Here is a 21,162-nt window from a genome sequence, read left to right on the forward strand (position 1 = left end):
TGTCTTTTCTCTGTGTTGAGTATTGAAATTATACATTTCAAGTGTAGAATTATTTTCCTTTCAAAGACACATATTTAACATAAATTAGGATTTCTAGAATTTGTAATTTAAAGTTCAGCATTATACTGAAAATACCTACATTTTGGTATGTATAATCCTTTTTGCAGATAGCGGCCATGTAAAATAGGAGTCCCACATACACATAATGTTTTTTAATAGTGCTTCCCTTTCACAAAACTTATTTTTGGCTACTTTTCATTTTCAAGTGCAAACATTCAGTAACTGACAGTGGATTTCCTACTCATCAAAAAGTGTTACAATTACTGGGTCTTGGAAAGGAAGGTTCAGTAAATAAAAAAGTTAACTAAATGAAGGATAAGTCAAACTAGCTACTATAATTAAGAAACCTGCTGAGTAAACAACTTCTCTTTCTGATACCTCTGAAAAATCAGTGATTAATAGTAAAGTTTTGTTAAAAATTCTTTACTACCCAAAGGCAGCATATTACTTTTCACAGCTGGGCTACATGCTTAAACTGTACTATACTATGTTCTAATACATCCAGTTCATTCAGATGGACTTCACAAAGCTTAAGAGATTTAGGGTTCCAGATGATGTGGCTCTGACCACCTCCCGAAAGACATCAAGATTTTGAGGGCATTCACCACTCTTTAGGACTTGTGCTCATCCATATTTCCCTCTGCTTAACCAGACGTACGTTATCCTTAGTCACCAGTGAATACAGAACCGCATGTAAAGGTGCACACCGAGCTGAATTTCCAGCTCAGAAGTCTCTCTGCATTTTAAGCAGCTTAACAATTTTTGAAGCATCTAGACCAGAAATTTGATGAATAAACATTTCCTCTGACAAGCAGCTTGCACTCACCTTCAGTATGGTTTCCCGACTTTTGGTATTATACAATAACAAAAAATTGTGAAAGCTTTAAAATTTTTTTTGTACGTATTGTATTTCCATCAATGTAACTGACTTTTACAAACTACTTAAGAAACGCTTAAAAATACAAAGACTATAAAAGAACACTTCAATATTCTGACTACTTTGTACATCGCAATCCCATTGTACATATTTCAGAGCAGTTGTGGATGTGGGTCTTTTCCCCCCACGATGATGACCAGTGGCCTCTGGACCGTTCCCGGGCAGCGCTCCGTGAAAACTCTTCGCAAGCCGGCGGTGTCCACCGGCTACGGGGCAAACTGCGGGGATCAAGCGGCGGCTCCGCGGGGATGGGACCGTGCCCGGCGGAGCGGAGCCGGGCGGAGCCGTCCCGGCGCTGCGGAGCGCCCGGGGCTGCGGCAGGGAGCGCAGGGGGAGCGCCCGGGGGTCCCGGCGGGGCTGCGCGCCCGCTCCCCTCGCGTTCTCCGCCCGGGGACGGCCGGAGGCCAGCGGAGAGAGGCAGCGCCGTCCCGGAGCGTGTGCGGCGGGGCCTCCGCACCTGCCGCGCCGAGCCCCCGCCCCGCGGAGCTGCGGGAACAGCGCGGAGGGCTCCGCACGGGCTCCTCAGGTAAGAGCCGAGCGGTCAGCCCGGCCCGCGCTCCGCAGCGCAGCGAGCGTTCCTTGGGCGGGCCGTGCCCAGGGCGGGCTGTGCTGCGTGTGAGACTTACCCGCGCCAGGCTCCAGCAGAGCGAGAGCAGGAGGATCGGCAGGGTCCTCATGCCCGCCGAGTGCCCGTTCGAAGGCGCTCCGCGGGCCCCGTTGGAAGGCGGGGAGCGGGGTCCGGGTCCCGCCCGGCACCATAGGGCCCGGGGCCGCTGCCGGCTCCCCCGCCCCGCGGGCAGCGGCGGTGGCGGCTCCCGCACCTGCCCCGCTGCGACGCCTCAGCTCCCGGCCCGACCGCGGCCGTGCCCGCCGCCGCTCTGCGCCGAGCTCCTCCTCTAGCCCCCGGCTCCTGCCCGCCCGCCAGTGTCTCCCCAGCCCCTCTCCTCGCCTTCCTTTTCTCCTCCTCCTTCTCGCTGCCGCCGGCGCTCCCCCCATAAGAGGTGCGAGTCGCTGCCCAGAGCCGGGGCGCCCCCCGCCCATCGCTGCGCTCCGCAGGTGCCCACCGCCACCCCCGGGCTGCTGCCGGGCACTGGCTGCTTCTAACCCCTCTCTGCCCGCTCCCAGGTGCCGGAGAACCCCCTCTTCCCGTGATACGCGCCTAGGGAGCCTGGGTGCCAGTCCCGGCAGCGCATCGGCGCCCGCACCGGGGTGCCTTTTGCCGGTAAAACCAGTAAGATCACCGAACACAGACCCCTCAAGCCAGGCAAGCACGAAAAACGTTGAGGGGTGAGTAAAGTGATGCCTGGCAGGGCCCGTTTTACCACTGTGTAGAACAACAGCTGTATCTTTCTTCCCCGCAACTCTTTTTTTTTTTTTTTTTTTTTTTTTTTTTTCCGAGTTCTCAATAGAGAACCAAGAGTTTAAAGCAACTCCTTGTTATTCCCTGGCAGTTTACACCATGCATGGATCTGGGTTTTGCCTCACAAGGCATAGAAAGTACACAGTTAAGTGATGTGTTAGCACATGCCTTGTGTTATAGAAAAAAAAGTGGTTTTATATTGGCTTTTAGCTGTGAATGGGAATATATTACAGTTGCCTTTTCATTGACTTAATATGTGTTGTAATGTAAGTATTATGTACTAAAAGGGACTGAGGAGGCAGCATAAAACTCTCCTAAATAGCCCCTCCAAAATAACCAGCTACAAGCAAAGCAAGGACACTTCTATCAGAAAAGCTACAGCGAATTTTAATTTTTTAATTAATGTGCAAAAATTATTTTCACATATTAAGAAGAAATACCTGATAATAACATCTTTGGTATCATAAAAAAGAAATACTACAAACTAATAAACAGTCTTATAACCTGCATGCTGAGGGCAGAGGGAAACATTAATGTAGAAAGAAAATCTTGTAGGATGGTATATTGTCAGGCTATAAAAATATTCTCATTGTAGCAGGAAAGAGTACCTCTTTGGATTGACTTGATCTGTATGTGACAGATGGACTGAAGGGCCAGATTACATCTACTCCTGACACAGCTGGTTTGCAGAGCAGACTGGTTATGCCATTAGCTCTGAGATTCCTGGGCACGCTCTCAGGTCAAAACTCCTAGACATGGAGAATTGCACAGTGAAACCCCTCTGATTCCTGAGACCAGCGTCCGAGATTCCTCTTCAGCATCCTGGTTGACACAGGCAGTCTGGATCAGCTCCTCACAATTTCTTAAGAGCTATCAGTCTTTCCAAAATAACAACCTCAAAACCATTTCTTTTATAGTTCACAAGAAGCTGATGTTTTATCATCACTGCAAGGCTTTGGAAAATCCTTCCATTCTTCTCTCTTTAGAAGTTCTTTCTTGCCCTTTGTGATGACTGGTGTCCTGCTAAGAGAGCAGTCATTCTGATGAGGGGAATTAATACATGCCAAGGCTCATCAGGTTCATCAGCAATAAACCCCAGGGCAGTGCCTGTGCAGAGGAGCCGCCAGGCAGGCTGTGCCCCAGCTGGGCTGCCCCAGCAGCTGAGGACACAAGAGTTGCCAGGCACCAAACCCCAGTGTTTAATTCTTCGAGCAAATAATTCATTAGGCTGTTGAAGCTGAGTAGCCTGGGAAACCAATTAACAAATTGCTGTTAACGTTCTGTGTAGAAACAGTCTTGGGAACTGTCATCATTATTCCTTCTGTGGAATGACAGAAACTAATATCTCAAATATTAATAGTCCACATATCCTAGAACTAGCAAAGAAATTCTGAAACTTACATCTGTTCTATCAGAAGATTGTACACAGATTTTTGTGATGTTTTGTTTTCAATGAATCAACATTTTTAGGTAAAAAGAAATATCATCAGTTATTTTTCAACCCTTTCCTCTGTTGCTGTTCCCAGTGACTCTTTGACATGAAAGAGACAGCAGATGAAGGAGATGCATAAAGTACTAGTATTTTTGTTTATATACAGCTAAGTGCTTCTCTAAGAAGAAAACAAATTCTTGATGGATGAAGTCCAGAATTCATGGTTCAAGTTTTTTTCACTTAAACATATCACAGTTCAGTGCTCTGTTACAACAGATGTAAAAGGGAAATGAAGAACAAGAATGAAACTAGAACAGCTGTTCATATATAGAGGTAAATACAAATGAGACTGATATTCTTAATCAGCAAAAAACAGATAGGTTTATGAAAGAACAAATGAGTCATATAAATTTAGACAGAGTTGATTTGATGACATTTCAAAGAAGGGACTGTCAAATTAAAAGGAAAAATTTTATGGAGATATCCATGAGGCACAGGACTGCAAACACACAGAGAGAATGGAGTCCAAACATGGCCAGAAATTCATCACAATAGAGGTGGTAGAGAAGTAAATGCATTTTGACTGAAATAAATAGTATTTTGGATCAGCTGAGTCTGGGTGTTCCTCAGAGGGCAGTAAAAGTGGAAATAGAAAGTTCAGTGACGGGCAATGGACCCAGTGGCAGGCAGCGCCAAGGTACGGCAAGTTCTCTGCTCTCACAACACATTCAGAACCCAAAAGCTTTTCCTCAGTTCCAGCTGTTGGAAGAATCTGCCTGCTGAGCAAAGGTACATGCCAGTAGAGCTATAAGTAACAATTACTTGCTCCCTGGCCATCTGTCTGTTTGGAATCCTCTAATACAGTGCTGGCAGTAAATGGCTGATTTAGAGTTTCCATACTGAAGTAATGACACCAACCTTCTTTGAGCTCAATTCTTATTTAAATTGTTGATGGAGTTCAAGATGCTTTGGAAATTTATATTTTACCTACAAATCATCTTGTTCTGTGTATAAAATCTCCAAATCCATTGCTTTCATTGTTTAAAAAGAGTTTTCTTTTGTTCAGTCGTCTAACATTTATTGCTCACATAATGCATAACATAGAGTTGCCAGAAATACCTAAACTGCATGAAAAGTTTTGAAGGGTTTCCCTCACAGCATGTGTACAAGCCATCCTGAACAACGTGCCTCTTGCAAGCGTGTCTGTCTCTTGAGCCGCTCAAGCTGTTTCATGTGTTTTGAGCCCTGCTTTCCAGACCACAGAGAGTTTATGTGGAATGCTGTACTAAGTCTCATTGCCAAAAGAGTGCTCTTCCTAGGTGTTCACACTTTTCAAAGACACTAGGTCTTCATCAGATATTCCTAAATCTCCCAAAGGCACTCTCTACTGTCATCCTGCATTTTGTTAGGTTGTTTGTTTGGGTTTTTTTCCTGCAGCCCAACTATTTAAGGAAAGATTCCATCAACCTTGGAAATAGATTTTAGAAAGGGTTTCCAGGAAAGAAAGATTGCGACTAATGTGTGTGCAATTTGGATCTTTTATACTGGAGAAAATTAAACTTCTGTAAAATTTTAGTGTCAGTAACTATTACCACACTTGATTTTACTAAGCCTCTCTCAAAGATCAGATAGAATACAACAAAGATGGCTCCAGGCCCGAGTGAGGCAAACAGTGTGTGTCCTGCTTGTGACAATGGGATTTCAGACCTCGGGCATCCTTCCAGGGGATGTGTGGCTGCAGCACCACCCTTTGAGAAGCAGCACAGTGATGCTTCTGTCCAACTCTCTGGCATCAAATACTGTAGCTGCAGTAAGAGGAGAAAATGAAATTCAGGTTCTCTGTGTTTTATCTGAAGATCCAGATGGTGTCCAGAAGTTCTAAAATTTTGTCACCATTACCAATCATATTATGTCCCCATAATCTCTTGAACCCTGTGTTGTTTTCTAGGCAGAGAAGCAACACCACACAGAGTTTTCTAAGGAAAGGCTGTCCTCAAGTGTGTCACCTCAGCTTTTTCATTCTCCTCCCTCTGAGCATCCCCAACAGTGTCCTGCTGTGTCTGGCCATGAAGAGTAGCTTTATGATGTAGCTGAGGGTGCATCTTCTAGTGGTGAGGCTCATACTGCTCCACAAAACACTTCTTGGCAGAGGCCTGTGGAGTGGCATTTTGCCAATATCAGCACCCCAACGCAGAGATTCCCAACCAGCGACAGGGATACGGAGAACCCTCCAGAATTGTCTTTCTGTAATGTGCAAGTAGCTTGGCTACAAAAAGATGTTTCTGCCGATCACAAATACAAAGAAATTCAGTGAAAACAAAGACACTTTTCTGTCTGGTTTGTTAAGTTCAGGACTGCTGAAGAGCTTATTTAAAGTGAGGTCTGTAACTGTGAAATCCTCAGTCAGAAAATGGCACAGGGAAGCTTTTCACTGAAGACACAGAACATAGTCCGCAGTACTTAGTGTAAAGTATACAATTTTATTCTTTCTGTCTTTCAAATTTAGAAGACTTCTATGTAATTTCAAAAGAGAGAGATCCCTTTAGTATAATGAACTCTTTCAATTTCTTGGCCAGGGTATCCAATTTTTCTGATTTCCATTATACTCAGATCCTTATTATACTCATTAAATTAATAGGCATTCAGTTACATTTACATGTGTAGGTGAAGTAGAATTTGATCTTTTAAATTTATAGGTTAAATTTAAAATAAAGAAGTTGGGTATTTGGCATAATGAAAAGTACTTGGCTAATGTAATTTTAACTCTTATTTGTTTCAAAGCTCTATATTTGGTCAGTGCTTTTTATTGAGAGTTTACTGGACAAGAAAACATGAAAACATGAAAAGAAGAAAATTCTCCCATTACTTTTAGGTGTTTTGTAATGGTTAGTTAGTATGTTTGGGTTTATTTTTATATTTTTTTACAATTTAAAGTAAAGGGTAGATCTTCCAAAAAAAACTCTAAAGACAAAACACAAAACCTACAGAAAAAAATAACTGATAAAGTGGCATAAAAGGCTTTAGAGGAATAGACCAGACTAAGTGCAGAAGGGAAAACAAATGAAAAATAAAATAAAATACAAGTAGTGTTTATCAAAGGGAGTTATCATGTCATCTAGCATGAGATAATACTTTACTGAGAAAAAGTAAGAAAGTATCTTTGATACAAACAAAAGTCGTTGGATTTGTTCTAGATAGCTGTCAGTAATGTGTTTGATATGCTGCCATAGAAATTGCTAGTTGAATTGATGATCTATTTGGTTCAAATGTGATCAAATAAGCCTGACTAGTAATGCTGATGTATAAACAGGAGAAAAAAAGAAATAGCAGTAAAGTTCCTCAGAGATCAGGCCAGGGTCCTGTTTTATTCCTTTCAGTACTTATTTTCATTTTTGACAAAACAAAATTTGCTGCTGATTCAAGGTGCTGTCAGTAGTAAGCAGTATCCAGAACTGGATCACCTGAAAATGAAGTCCTAAAAAGTAGTTGGAAATGTAATAAAGCAAGATGGAATGTCACGTGCTAAAAACAACAAACGTTACCACCATAAGCTAAAGGGCAATAGCAGGAAGTCCTGTGTATACGAGTCAGTGTGTGGCAAATATGAGCATTAATGTGACATGGCTGTGAAAAGTAAGTGTGATCTCAGGACACATGGGACAGAGACTTGTTGTAGAGTTAAAAAGCAATGAATGAGGTCTGGTCAGGTCTTATCTGGAGCACTGCATATAATTTTAGCAATCTGCAGTCAAGAAAGATGAATTCCGCAGATAAATAATATATTAATGAAGACCAAAGGAATTTAGAGACTTTGGTGCAATTGCTGGTGAAAATGTAAACTGATATTAAATATGTCATCAGGAAAGGAACTATGTGGACTAAAAGAAATTTGGCAGAAAAATGGGTGGATTAAGCTAGGTGAAAGTAAATGTGCAGATTCATATCCAGGTGCCTGTTCTGGACGAATATTTTAGCAGTGAAGGCAAAGAATTTTTTTTTTTTCAAGATCGAACATGATCAGCCAGTTGAAAGGATTTTTCTGTGGCTCTGTGCACAAACAATAGACTGTGATTTTCTCTAGGTCTATTCCAAGCCACTATCCTATTTTGTCATAAATAATCCTCCAAATTTTCTGTCAAAATCACTGTTCTACAGAAACTTGATTGCTGGAATTTTTTTCTTTTTACGCAGAAAAAGTAGTTTTCTGTACAGAGTGCACACCTTTGTGGAAAATTCTATTTTTCATCAAAAGTCAGACTATTTTTGCCAGAAATACAAATATTTAGCTTTTGGATAAATATTTCTATTTGGGGCTTTTCAAAACAAGCATAAATTTTGCTAGAGAGGAAACAGAAGTCCCTACTAGGCTCTACTTTCTGAAGTTTTTTTGTTCAATTGAACCTTTTCTTGGAGCAGAGCAGATTTTAGGCAAATTTCACAAACTGCATCTGGATCCTAATTTTTTGGTAATCTGGGAGTATTTGTATCAGGAAACCTGTACTGGCCGCTTCTCCAAAAATAGGGGAAAATACAACATTTAGATTTGTAGTAAAGCATGATTGAAAAAAAGACATGAAGAATCCCAGCCATCACTAGTCTTGGTAAAGCGAGAGGGGGAAAATTGCTTTTATGTAGTCAAAAGATTAGGTGCTAGTTTTGCATTATTTTAAATCTTGGAGTAGAGCCAAGTAAATGTATAGTGAATTTTCAGTCAGAGTAAGTTGCAGTTCGAAGTTGTTTTGATTGTCAAGTTTTTGTATCTTTAGGATAGAACTTGGTTTACATTGTGGTGGGTTTTTTTTTTTTGGTCACTTCAAGAAGACTGAAATGCCTCTGAAATTAAGAACATCATTCTGTCAAAGACTTTGACTAACCATAAGCCTAATGGATATAAATAAAGCAACAATTTTAGAAAGAGGAGAGATGAGATTTCAGTGTAGTTATCAATATGAGGCTTGGTTTCTGTTGCTTATCTCAAGCCTACCCAGGAGATAGAAAAGGAAAAATGTCATCATTGATGTAATCGAACTTCTAAACACTATATTTAATGGACTGTCTCCATTAAAAGAAAAAATCATCATGTAGCAAAGTAACAACACTGTAAGTGAAGCCTAATTGTCCAGTGTAATGTGATCTGAATGACACTCTGATCAGGAAAGGATTACTGAGGCTTGTATGAAGAATTTTCCCACATAGCAGGAGGGTAAAAGAAATACATATTGACAAAACAAGCCCTTGTAATCCACAGGAGTGTTCCATAGACAGAATCAGTACCCCCCACTTCAGGTCCCAAGTTAAATAGAATGCACTGGGGAGGCAGGAAAAGGCAGGGCAGTTGTGCTATGGGCTGCCAACCTTAGTGGGTGAAGACAGATGGGCATTCAGGTGAACAGGTGCTCTCTGGAGAATGCAGTATTAGGAGCAGAGGTATGCTCTGTCCTTCTCTAGATGACACCTTTGGTACTGTGTCTTGGATTGAGATGGGCTACCTGGTTTGAAAGTTGTTAGAAAGGGTTGGATAGAAAATGAGAGCCAGACCCGTGGTGGCAGAGTGGCCTAGCTGCAGGGGGACACAGGGGGGATGTCACTGAGCAGAGAGCCTAGTGGATTGGACAGTCAGGAGTTGTGTTTCATCACTTATATAACCCTGGATGCCTACCTTTCCCACTTTCTGGAAAAGTGTATTTATTGCTATGGTATTACACAGAATATAGGTATTAACAGCTTTGTCTCTGAGTAGATGAAATAAAGTGCTTGTAGGCCCTAGATGCTTACATTTTGCTGGAAAATAGGTGTCCATGGATAAGATCTTGCCCCATATTTCCTCAATTATTCTTTTAACAAGTGCTAACTCAACACTGAGAATGTAATTCTGAAATCTCTTTAGCTCTGGTCCTAGGGAGGTGTTGAGAGTCCTTGGGTTTGTGCAACTGTACTAGATATTGAGAAAGCTCAAACTGGAATCAAGGAACCCTCAAGAGAAAATTGGGTATTGCTTTAATCCGTCGTTTTTGGCCCAGCCCTGTTCACCTTGAGATCAATGGCAATAGTCCCATTGGTTTCAGCCGGGAACAAAATCAAGCAAAATTTGGCTGTGAAACCATGTAAATTCTACTCAAATCTAAAATTTCCATAAATCATGCTGCTCTTTTCAAGGTGAGCACAAAGCTGGCTGGGCTTCTGATCACTAGAGGAATGATGGCACAGACCCTTCCTTTTTTAAGTATCCTACATCTGCTATAGTGTGGGGCATCTCATGTACCAAGGAATGATATGCACTAAATATGCCAGTAATTAGTTAACTCAGTCTCCACAACTGAAATGCCAGTAGAACCTTTCCCCAGTTGCAATGCTCTTTTGGACTGAGAACTTAGAAACTGATTCTAGAAGTAATTTTCCTGCTTTATTATATACTATTTTTAATGGAATTGTGCAGAATGATTAGTGAGAGGCAAATGTCAAAACACCAGACAGAAACTGACTCACCAGTCATAGGATTTAATATTAAGGTCAGGCTATGGAAATAACAATGGCGCTAAGTCTTGATTATCTTGTGCCTTGTCCAGTGATTTACATTGGAGAAAAATGACTGGAGTGGATATAATGTGCTAATTTTCCAAATTTGGTTGTATTTTATATATTCCTTCCACACTTGTTAGCAATGACACAGGGCACAAAGCAGTTAAAAAAAAGACAAGAACACAAAACAAAGGAACAAGCTCAGAATGTCCTAGAAGATTATTATGAGCAATTGTCTACAGGGATTTTAAGGTTTACTCTTTTTTCTTTTTAGGCAAGATTGAAATGTTGACATTCTGTCGAAATAGAGCATAGCAAGAGCACACAAAATCCATGCTTTCTCTTGCTAGTTATTCCAATTTCCCCTGCTTTTTCTTAATGCATTTGCATGTGCCAATTGGTAACAAACCTTTAATGTTGATGCTTTTTATTTTAAAAAGAGCTTTCATCAGAACTTTGATTGCATGGACTGCTCTGTGGTAAATGAGCTTCAAATTACATTATGCTTGAACTAACTGCATCTGCTCACTATGAGTATCTCAGTCCACAGTGGCACAGGAAGACATGAAAGGTTGTCAGGTCAAATGCTGATACCAGCTTTCAGGCAGTACAAAGCTTCCATGTTAATGATACTTGATACTCCTTCTGTATTACTGAAACTGCCCCAAACTCTCACCCTGTGTCTTTGTAAGTTCTGTCCCTTCACTGCTAGTCATCCCTCTGTGCTGCTGGTTTGTGTTTTGGCTGTAGAATGTTGATGAATTACAGGCTTCAGACTCAAAGTGTCATCTACTCATGTTCTCAATTTTTGTTGTGTTTGATTATCTCAATGTTTATTGGCATGTGGCCTTTCTCCACTACTGTCTACCTGCCTTGTACTTACTGGACATTAGATAACATTGGTAGCAATTTCACTTTGTTTCCTCAACACCTTCTTAAGGTCATTTTCCAACTCTCCCTCATCAAGCCATGATGATAACTTATCTTGGGAGTGCAGTGTTTGGTCAATATATGGATTTTAGAGTAGCCAGTGGCTATGATTTTGACTGCAGTAGCCACAGCAACTTCAGTACGACTTAATTTTGAATATATTGTTCATAGAGGTCACTTACCTAGCTGAATTTGAAATTAAGAGCCTTTCCGTTATTTCTGAATTATGTGTTTCTGAAAATTAATGGTATGTTTTTCTATTCTCTTGTAGATACTCTGAAATATGAAGGGCTTGCCATTCTGCCAAGGGCTGAGTGCATTGATTATGTTAATGCAGAAGGGAAGAAAGATGTGACACTGCAGAAATGATGCATAAGAGAAAAATCAAATTCATGGAGGTAATACAAACTTGAAGAAATAGTTGATCATGGAATGATCCAATCAAATAAATGTTCATGGAATGATAAAGTGTGGAAATGTCTATAGGATGATACTCAATGGTCTGTCACTTTCTATGGAGTGTGATGCTTCTGAACCTCTGGGTTAAAGAACACATGATGTCTCTGTGTAAGGCCTAAATATTAGTGTAACTTTCAAATTTGGTAGAAGGTACATAAACAAGAATGCCATGTCTTTTATTGTCAAAAACAAGAATTTCATACAGGGGAGGAAGCTCAATTAAAGGGTAGCCAAAGGGTAAAGCCCTGGCAAGCAGCAGAGGCTCTTCAAAGATACCATATGGGAATTCAGACCATCCCATTTTAGAAAGAGAAAAAGAAATCCAGCATGGCTGAACAGAAAGGGTAGGGAAAGTTAATAGATGCAACAACCTTCAAAATCTGAAAAGATAATAACCAGAAAAATCATAAAACCCCATATAATATACATGAAGAAGCAGAACAGGACAGGAGATGAACTTCCAAATGGCACCAGTATTAATTAATAAAGTCTTTTCCACACACAAAGCAAGCCTGATGGACCATCAGTATAGCAAATAGAGGATCAGGATGCATCAACATTTTCAAAAAGATAAGCCTTAGAAAAAACCCCAAATGGATTCATTCCACCTGTGTACATAATGAAGGAGCAAGTACAGAGAGCCCACCATGGCAGAACCTTGATCATAAGTGATGTTTCAGGAAAATATGTCTGTAGTCAAGATTTTTGTAGAAGTTTATGGAATAAAGAGACAGGAACAACAGTAACTACCAGATCTGGCAATATTCCCAAAAGATCTTAGATGAATTTCCAAGTGAAAGAGCTGAGCTGCTAACTGAGCTGCTGATAGTGTGTGATGTTTCACTTAAATCTTTGGTGCAGAAGGCTGGCAGTGAGATCATATGATACAAACTTTTAAATGGTATTCCAGGGAACAAGTATGGATGTCATGAAGATGAATAATGAAAGTTTACTGATACTCTCAATACAAAGATTAGTTAGGACATGAAATTAAACTACTAAGTTACCTTTTTCACAAAATGCACAGATGATTAGACATTTCTAGAGGATGCTGGTGGCTAAAAATGAATACAGGATAGAAATTATAACAAATTAATGGAAGGAAAGCTCAAAGAGGGTTAAGCACGAAGATATTACCACTGGCTTAGGAAACACTTTAAATACAAATAACTGGATTCTGGGAGAATACTCACCAAAGACCAACTGTCCCATTTTAAAACTCTTCTGTACATATTTGCTGTTTGTTGCTGTCAGAGACAATGTGTTGGATTAGTATGGAGTCCTGGTGTTAGCTTTTATGTTCCAATGGTTTTATGAAGCAAATTAATTTCTGCTAGCTGTTTTGCAGGTAGTTAAGAGGAAGAGGGCAGATTCCTTCTCCAGAATCATCCTCAATAACCTGTATCTGCACAGGATTTGGGATTAGAAGTTACTCCCTGGAAGATGAACAAATGAGGCAAATAATTCCTGTTTATTTAACTCTTCTTCATCTCTACCCAAAATATGTAAGAAGAAACTGAAAGATAAAAAACAAATAACAGGAAAAAGGAAGGCGTTATCAAAACTCTGCCTTTTAGTTTTTTTTTTTTTTCCACACTAGTTTTAGTTTTAGTTTTCCCTTTTGATTTTCATACACTTTGAGTAACTGTATACACATTAGTAAATACTAGTTTAAGTTGCATGTTTATTTCTTGCTGACAGGCAAAATTATTAATATTTTTATGATAATATATTTATCATCCAAAGTTTGCTTAAACACTTTTTGTGTCCACTTAATTGTAAGGAAATGGAAAACTGAAGTCATACCAACCTCAAAAGAGTTTATTAAAGGGCAGAAACAGCAACTAGAAATATGTGTTAGCCAAGACTGTTGTACACTGTGTTCCCAAACTAGTAAGCACAGAAAGATCTATTTCAATTGATATTTTATTTGGCATATAAATTTACTCTTATATCATTTATTCCATATATTAATCAGGTACAACATACCTCATACAGTCTATGGATCCCCTCATACTAGAAGTTTAAAATAATATTCACAACTGGAGCTCCAAAGAGCTGCAGCATATCTGGAATGACCCACAGTATTTCTCTACTCTCCCCTAAGAATTTCTGCAGCCTATTTCTGCAGCACGGCTGGCCTGTCTCAGAGGCTGAACTGAAAGGTCTTCCAGGATGGTCTTTATTAGCTCTTGGCAGCACAAATGTGATATTCCTGTGGTATATCATGTTTTCCTAAGCCAAACTAATGCAAGGAATGTCCATTTAACACATCTCCTTACACAGGCTGAACATTACAAAGTGATGAAATAAAAAGTAGCCGGAATATATAAAAGAGACAATACACCTCTTGAAAGGAAAATCAGTATTCGGTTTTCCAAGAGGCCATGCAGAAGAAAAGGGATGCTCTCAGGTATAGTGCTACAGGTAAAAAGCATACTTGGGAGAAAAAGGCTTCCTCACAACTCAAGTATAGAGCACACAGGAGAGAATGACTTTTGCAGACACTGTTAAGACTGAGAAACCTCCTGAAGGGAGCTGTCCTCATATGAATGTCTGGTGATTTTGGACAGTCAGTGAACATCATCCTGGAAGAGCTTCTTGTTGATACTTTTATCAATGACAGGGAAGCAACTGATTCAAGCAACACCAACTAGTAATTTGGGAGCACGTCGTTTTCTCCAGTGCTGGGTGAGTAACTGGGTAGAAAGAATCAATTGCTTCCATGTTGCTCTGGGAACATGGGACAGCTTTTCATGGACTTTAACATTGCTTATGAGTTTGAGCTGGTACAGCTGCTGCAGCAAATTAGATGTGGGGTGTCCTGGTAAAAACTCTGTGCACACAGAAAGGACTATTTACTTCCTTGAGTCTCATGAGCCATTTATGGATATAGTGACAATATGGCTGGCTTTGACTGTCTTATTTCTAAAGACTATCCAGATCTCTCTCACAGTTAATTTTTATTTTTTTGGAATCAAGAAAAATATGGCAGAACATAAGTTTAAAAAATGTTGGCCAAAGAATGGCCAAAAGGAAAGTTTTAAATTGAAACCATCCCAAAAGCCCCAAAATCTATTGCTAATGGACAAAAGAAAAAGCTTTTCAGAAAATTCCAGGCTCAGTCTTGGTACGTGCAGACTACCACAATTAGAAGAGTTGCCAGTTCCTGCTCATTTTTCTGGAAGATTCTAATTTCCAAAAGCATGCATCAATGTGTTGCAAGACTTTGGCTATGATTTTAGGACCCCATCCTAAAAATGTGCTGCTGGGTGAAGACTAACCAGCTTTAACACCACAAGGCTGGATTGAGTCCCAGTACAAATGCTCAGACTGTTTCATTATCTCCAAATATTTATACTTAAAAATGTATTTCAGTAAAAAAAAATGTGCATTGTTTAGTAACATTTTCTCTAGAATTGCCCAGAAAGAGAAATATAAAGAGAAAAATCATTTTCTCCAAGGTCAGTATTGCTGAGATGAATACATATCCTTGTTTATTATTTCTGTTTCAAACTGATTCATTCCTCTGTAATAACTTTCTCTGGGAGATAAATCTAATCTCCAAATCCTTCCTACTGAATTGTAAACAAATCAGATAAAACAGCTATAATCTAGTTTCATTCACAAACAGAAAATGGAGATTTTAAAACTTATAATTGGGTATCAGGACAAAGAAAATTAAATACATTCCTGAATGCTAGCACAGGCCTTTGTTTCAAATTCCTCATTCCAGATGAAGTGAATTAGCCCAGATTTTCTGCTTGAAGGCTTTGGTAACAATGCTTGGTTATGAGACCAAATATTGGACATTTGATGGCTTTTGTGTCTTTCTACCTGATCTGCACTCACCAGCTTTAAACAAAGTTCTGCCAGAATGGGTATTGCAAACATTTCAGATGTTCCTCAGAGATGGCTTTCCTGAATTCAATCTGTGGGCTGGGGGCTGAATTTCACTTTCCTGAGCCTGAAGGCAACATTTGGTCTTCCCTTGGAAAATCAAGAGACACTCTTCTTAAAATTTCCTTGAGATTAAATTGCAGCATCTGCTCAAAATACTGAGGGAAATTTGAACCAATAAAGTTACTGCATTTCCAAAAATACCAGAATTGAAGAAAACACACAATTCTTCTGGGAGTTTTTTATGTTTTAATTGATAATTAAACAAGAACTAAAATTTCTTTCAGCAGTTCCCAAAATGAGGTTTAATAGCTCTCATGAACTGTCTTCTATACTCCATAGTATATGCCCAGCCAGTAAAATATCTTCTGCCAATTCCTGCTGCCGAATGAATAAAAATATTAAGACCAGCTGCATTAAAATAGCTGGAATAAAAAGATGGGAGAAATTTTTTGAAATGCTGTCAACATCGTTTTGATTAAGGTTATTTCAGTTTCACAGCAGTTGACCTCAAAATAATAATAAAAATTCTTTTCAAGGTTCCAATTTCTATAGTATTACCCTGAAATTTTCATTTTAGACCCACATTTTTATAAACATTTCTTTACAATAGTTTTCATTCACTGGACATGGAGAGAAATGTCTGTTTATTTATAGACTAATACATATGTCAGCTGAGGTCTCAGCCTTTTAAAAGGAAAACTTCTCATGTCTTATGAACTCATACTAAGATTTAAGATAAAGGGGTTTATTGGACATTGCAAATTTGAAGCCCTGTCTTAAAGGTGGTCTGCAAAAATTGTATCTGGTTTTCTAAGGTTGTGAGCCCTTTGTGATGACACTACTGGCATGTATGTGCTGTCTAACATTGGTAAAAAAATGGGATTTGAGGAGAAGATGGTTAGGGGGATATTGTTTGGTTTTGGTTGTTTTTTATTTTTTTCCTATTAATTTTAAAAAAACCTCAATAAATATCAACTCTTACTTTGTTTTGTTTAATTATTATTTTGAAAAATAAGGATACCATCTGTTAATACCTTTTTTCAGATGTGATGCCAAATATTTTTCAAAAGGCCTCCTGAAGTTAAGTGACAAAACATAAAGTGCCATGAACACCCAGAACTTTTTTGTTAGTAGGAGAGAAAATTCTTTCTGTTCTGAATAGCTTCAGTTTCACTGCCTTTGATCTCAGGATGTCACTTCTGATGTACAATATGTCACTATTGTGCTGATCTTTTCAGACAGACTTTACAGTCTGCTCATATTAATAAAAGGGATAGCTGCAACCTCTTAGCTGCAACCTCATGAAACCCCATGTACTATTGAGAGAGGAAATTTTATTGTAGCTTGTGTTATCTAGCAAAGAAAATCACAAAGGAAGAGTTGAGGTTTTCCAGAAGTATTTAACACATTTGATTAAATTACTTAAAAACTTGCCACCAAAACTGGCCACAAAATTTTCCAAAGTACAAAACTTTTGTTCTAGACATCTATAAGCTCCTAGAATCTTAAAATCCAAATAGGATCAACCAGGAAAAAAAAAAAGTAATTGCTGGAGCAGTGGGAGAGAACAGCATTTTAAAGGATGTGTGTTCAGCTTTAAATGAGAACATTGGTGAAGGGAACTCACACAGAAGAAAAATCTTGAGGGAGGAATGCATTCATCAGTGCCTAATAGGGTAAAGTTCCCAATGACATTTTTCCCGTGTTTAGAATATTTCTAACATTTCTGTATTCCATTAATTCATTTTCATAGAAAGGCCAGAACTACTACTGAGTTCTTCTCTGGGGATGGATAAACTGATGGAATTCTTCCCTTTTGATTCAGCCATTTTCATAAAATTTCTGGCAATTTAGGATCTATGTTTCTGCAGTAATAGGACAGTCTGGCTTTTTGGGGGTTGTACTTGAATGCAAAAAACTCTCCTTGTTATACGATACTACATATAAAGTCCACTGTAAACAAAGAAAAATTGAATTTAACAAAAATATTATTCTAGATGTAGTTTTTTTAAGTGATAAAATTGATTTATATTGTTCTAAGAATACATCCTCAGGTCTAGCTTTATTTTAACATCAGCCTTAGTCATATGATCCCATATACTGGCAATGGTAATGACCTAAAATCTGCATAGCCTTTACTTTCAGGGCTCAGCTAATATTTCTGTTTTCATAGGGAGGGTGAGACACACACACAAAAAAATAAAATGGTAAAATAACAATAAAATAAAGAAAAATAGTAAAATATTACCTATTATATCCAGTTTTCTATATTTTACCGTGTTTCTGTTTTTCATATGATTTTGAATATAAATACTCACATAGGAAATATTTTGGGTTGGGTAAAATCATTATATTGACAACCAGACATGGATTACTTTGAGATTGATTACTTCCCTTTTTTTTTCCAATGACCTGCTATGCTTCTTTTGAGAGGCATAAAGACCAAATTGTGCCTTAGAAGTTGCAATTCAACCAGGTAATCTGGCTCATGGAAAAGAATGAAAACAAAACATGTTTGAAATGCATTTCCCAAGCACTAAAGCTGCAAAGACAAGGATTTAAAAGTTTCAGAAGGGAAGACTAAAGGTTACCTCTAACTTTCTGTTGACCTTCTGAGTGTGTGCATTACAATTCAGACCTTCATTACATGATGGTATTCTCCCCCCAGTTATCTATCCCTCATTCAGTTCATGTACATAGAATAATTTCTTTTATTTTATTCAGTATGTGACCTTAGACATCTTACTTAATTCGTGCTATCCAAACCCTCCTTAGAACAGAGATTTGTCAATTTTCTCTATGGCTGTTCTGCTATGCTTAGTGTCAGAGTATTTGGATACTTCACAAATGGAATGGATTAATTTTCACAGCACCCAGACGAGGTGGTGCATTATTAGCCCTTTGTAGGGACCTAAAGATGAAGATCAAAAGGTGACTACCTAATTTTGTGTTCCAAGCCAAAACGCCTGCAACCTAATTGTTTAGGGCTTCCTATGGTATTTTTCCAGCAACCTACAAACTGCAATTTTAAGATACTTTGGTGAGAGTGCTTCAGCCTCTCCAATGAAATCAACACCGAATGTCAGGCAGAAGCTCCCAGAAGGGCACCTATCTCACTAGCATCCTGCAAGGACTTGCAGTGTTTACCCCCTCAGCCCCACACTGCTCAGCCTGTGACCTGCTCTCCTGCCTCTGACCTGATCAGCCAGACTGGTGGGAGAGAGGGAAGCCAGGCTGAACTGCAGCCTCTGTGGCGCCACTTAATGCCACTGTACCACGCAGGGCCTGTCTGCCCCTATGGACTGCTGCAAGAGGGGATCTTCCTTCGTGGTCGCAGCTTTTTGGAGGGACAGCACAGAGAGAACTTTGACTTCAGGCCAGGCCTGCCAACACGTCCTAGGGATGTCATCTTCTGGGGAGTGAATGCCACCTCCTGCAGGAAGTCTTCATGCCTGGCTAAAGCAAAACCACGTCAGAACCTCACAGGGTCCCTCAATGAGAGCAGTTGGGCAACCTTCCATGGCTTTTTTGAATGTGAGAGGTCTCTGGGACATAAACCATTATCACACTAGCCAGGACTTCTGATCTCAGAGCACTTCTGATCTCCCCAGTGAGTGTAGAAAAAGAAGCCCTGATAACCATCTTTAAATATTAATTGAGGCCTTTGCTTCTACCAGAAAAGCACTTTCCTCTGTTACCTAAGAAAACAAAACAAACAAGACACCAAATCCCATCTCAAGGCTCCCTTTCCTTGTAGTTTGGCCTTCAGCTCAAAACAAGGGCTTATTTTATCCCATAAAACTGAATGAGTAGAAAACTACCATTATTAGAAAGATAACCAAATTAACTCCAGCACACCCTTACCTCCAGCATGCAACAGCCTCACTTCCCAGGTTGTTCTTCACATACAAACTCTCAACTGTTGTCACCATTCAGCTTACATGGCTCTGGTGTCAGTGGTGGCATAAGGAAGGTCTTGGGCCTAAATATTCTTGTGATAAATATAACAAAGGATCCCAAGGTGATTTGTACACCTTGTTGTCAGAATGTAAGCAGTGAAATAGAGAAGAAACCAATTTAAATGTCATATAAAGAAATGATCTTTTCCTCCCTGGTGTTGTGAAGTCCCAGGACAGAGCTAACTGTGACAATAATTTTAGGAGGAGCTAGGGAAGAGAAGTTTTTTGGGTGGAGAGGTAAAAACAGCCAGGTATTTTTACCAGAGCCAAAGGAAAGGAGAAATCCTCACCCTGTTGTTTGTGTCTGCAGCGCTCTGGAGCCATCACAGGTGTGTGTGGGAGAGCTCCCACCAGCCCGGGAAATTCCTCTGGGCAGGCAGGAGACGCAATGACACTTAGGTCTCCTGACCTCAACAGAACACTTGTGCACATGACACCTTTTCACTTTTTGTTGTATTTCTTATCTTTTGAATGGCTGAATTTTCAACCATTACTTAAGTTTGGATGTTATCTCAATTTCTGAAAATGGTAAATTGACATCAGCTTGTATTATTCCTCTTAAAATGGTTGAAGTGTTTGTCATGGATTTCACCATGCTCTTCTGCAATGTGCCCAATTGGTTTCACTAATTATACATCATTTTTGTATTATGTCCTGAATATTTTTTCTGTTTCTTCTGTTTCTTTCTTATGTGCTTCATGCAGACTCTCTCTTCCCCTAACCTCATGCCTTTACTTTTTCTTCCATACAATAGGTACATGGAGAGAACAGCAAAACCTTCTTAATGCTTTTAGCACCACCATGAAAAAAGAGCAATTGCAAGGAAAGAACAGCTCAAGCTCTGCAGGTGTGGACTGCAGCATACTGAGTGTTAAAATCCCAGGAGACTTACCTACAACACTTACCCAGTTATTAAATACTGACAAGATTCTATTGCTGACTGATTTTTTCAGAACTTCACAACATACAAAATTTTTAAAGATTTACTTAGGAATGAAGCCAGGATAACCCTCCAAACCACAGAGGTCCCCTGATTTCATTCAGTTTGATGAATTCATGATTATTTTAATGCACAATTGTTACATGCAATTGTTACCTCCTACGCCCAATCACAACCCTCCCGAGCCTGTCAAAGTTTAAGAGTCATTTGAATAATGCCCTTAACAACATACTTTACTTGTGATCAGCCCTGAGGTGCTCAAAACATTTCTTGTAATGCTACTTCAGGCTTATCCTTGTGATGTTGGTGGGCTTTTAGGAAGCAAACCTATTAATCTGCAGTATTTATGCACTTTTTATTAAACAGTTAATAATTGCAGTTGTGCATGACAAGGAAAGTGCTGGAACCATTTCTTAGAGTGTTACAAAATAATATCAAGTGAGTTTTTAATATTTTCTCTGTACTCCTGTTTCATTGGAAATCGGCAAGTTACAGAGACGTGGGAACAGTAGCTACCTTTCTGAGGAATAATTAAATGAAAAAAAAAAAGAAAGAAACTGCAGTCTAGAGGTTAAGAGCTTCACAGTTGTTAATAAATTTGTTCCATAAATGCTTGAATATGCTCAGCATTTTAGACACCGCAGTGGTGAACCCACATTAGAT

General features: G+C 39.5%; 2 protein-coding genes across 10 annotated transcripts in view; one reads left to right on the plus strand and one right to left on the minus strand.

The window, feature by feature from the left end:
* The window catches only part of VIPR2 (vasoactive intestinal peptide receptor 2), a 49,795-nt gene extending 48,091 nt beyond the window's left edge, over positions 1-1,704 (minus strand). For both annotated transcript variants that reach the window (XR_008432510.1, XM_053951287.1), the window contains exon 1: positions 1,624-1,704. Coding sequence is in view for 1 of the 2 variants with exons in the window: in XM_053951287.1 (XP_053807262.1) it covers positions 1,624-1,674 (51 nt within the window). In the remaining variant the exon portion in view is untranslated. The remainder of the gene's footprint in view (positions 1-1,623) is intronic.
* Positions 991-20,442, plus strand: LOC128792693 (ATP-dependent RNA helicase RhlB-like). 8 transcript variants are annotated; one of them, XM_053951313.1, is made up of 4 exons: positions 991-1,523; positions 2,123-2,284; positions 11,510-11,636; positions 20,314-20,442. In XM_053951313.1, the coding sequence occupies exons 1-3, from the start codon at positions 1,105-1,107 to the stop codon at positions 11,523-11,525; spliced, it is 597 nt and encodes a 198-aa protein (XP_053807288.1). In that variant the 5' UTR covers positions 991-1,104; the 3' UTR covers positions 11,526-11,636; positions 20,314-20,442. The 8 variants fall into 8 exon arrangements, 7 of the variants coding, with proteins under 7 accessions (XP_053807288.1, XP_053807303.1, XP_053807295.1 ...); XM_053951328.1 differs by lacking the exon at positions 20,314-20,442 and adding an exon at positions 13,035-13,333; XM_053951320.1 differs by lacking the exon at positions 20,314-20,442 and adding an exon at positions 13,046-13,333.
* The last annotated feature ends 720 nt before the right edge of the window (positions 20,443-21,162 follow it).

The sequence above is a fragment of the Vidua chalybeata genome, chromosome 1 (assembly GCF_026979565.1).
Source record: "Vidua chalybeata isolate OUT-0048 chromosome 1, bVidCha1 merged haplotype, whole genome shotgun sequence".
NCBI classification, from domain to species: Eukaryota; Metazoa; Chordata; class Aves; order Passeriformes; family Viduidae; genus Vidua; species Vidua chalybeata.

Excerpts from the sequence above, each read along its gene's own strand:
- LOC128792693 (XM_053951306.1), top strand. The coding sequence starts at position 1,105 with ATGTGGGTCTTTTCCCCCCACGATGATGACCAGTGGCCTCTGGACCGT. Across the intron at positions 1,524-2,122 it reads GCTCCGCACGGGCTCCTCAG|GTGCCGGAGAACCCCCTCTT; the intron begins GTAAGAGCCGAG and ends GCCCGCTCCCAG. Across the intron at positions 2,285-5,737 it reads AGCACGAAAAACGTTGAGGG|GCAGAGAAGCAACACCACAC; the intron begins GTGAGTAAAGTG and ends GTTGTTTTCTAG.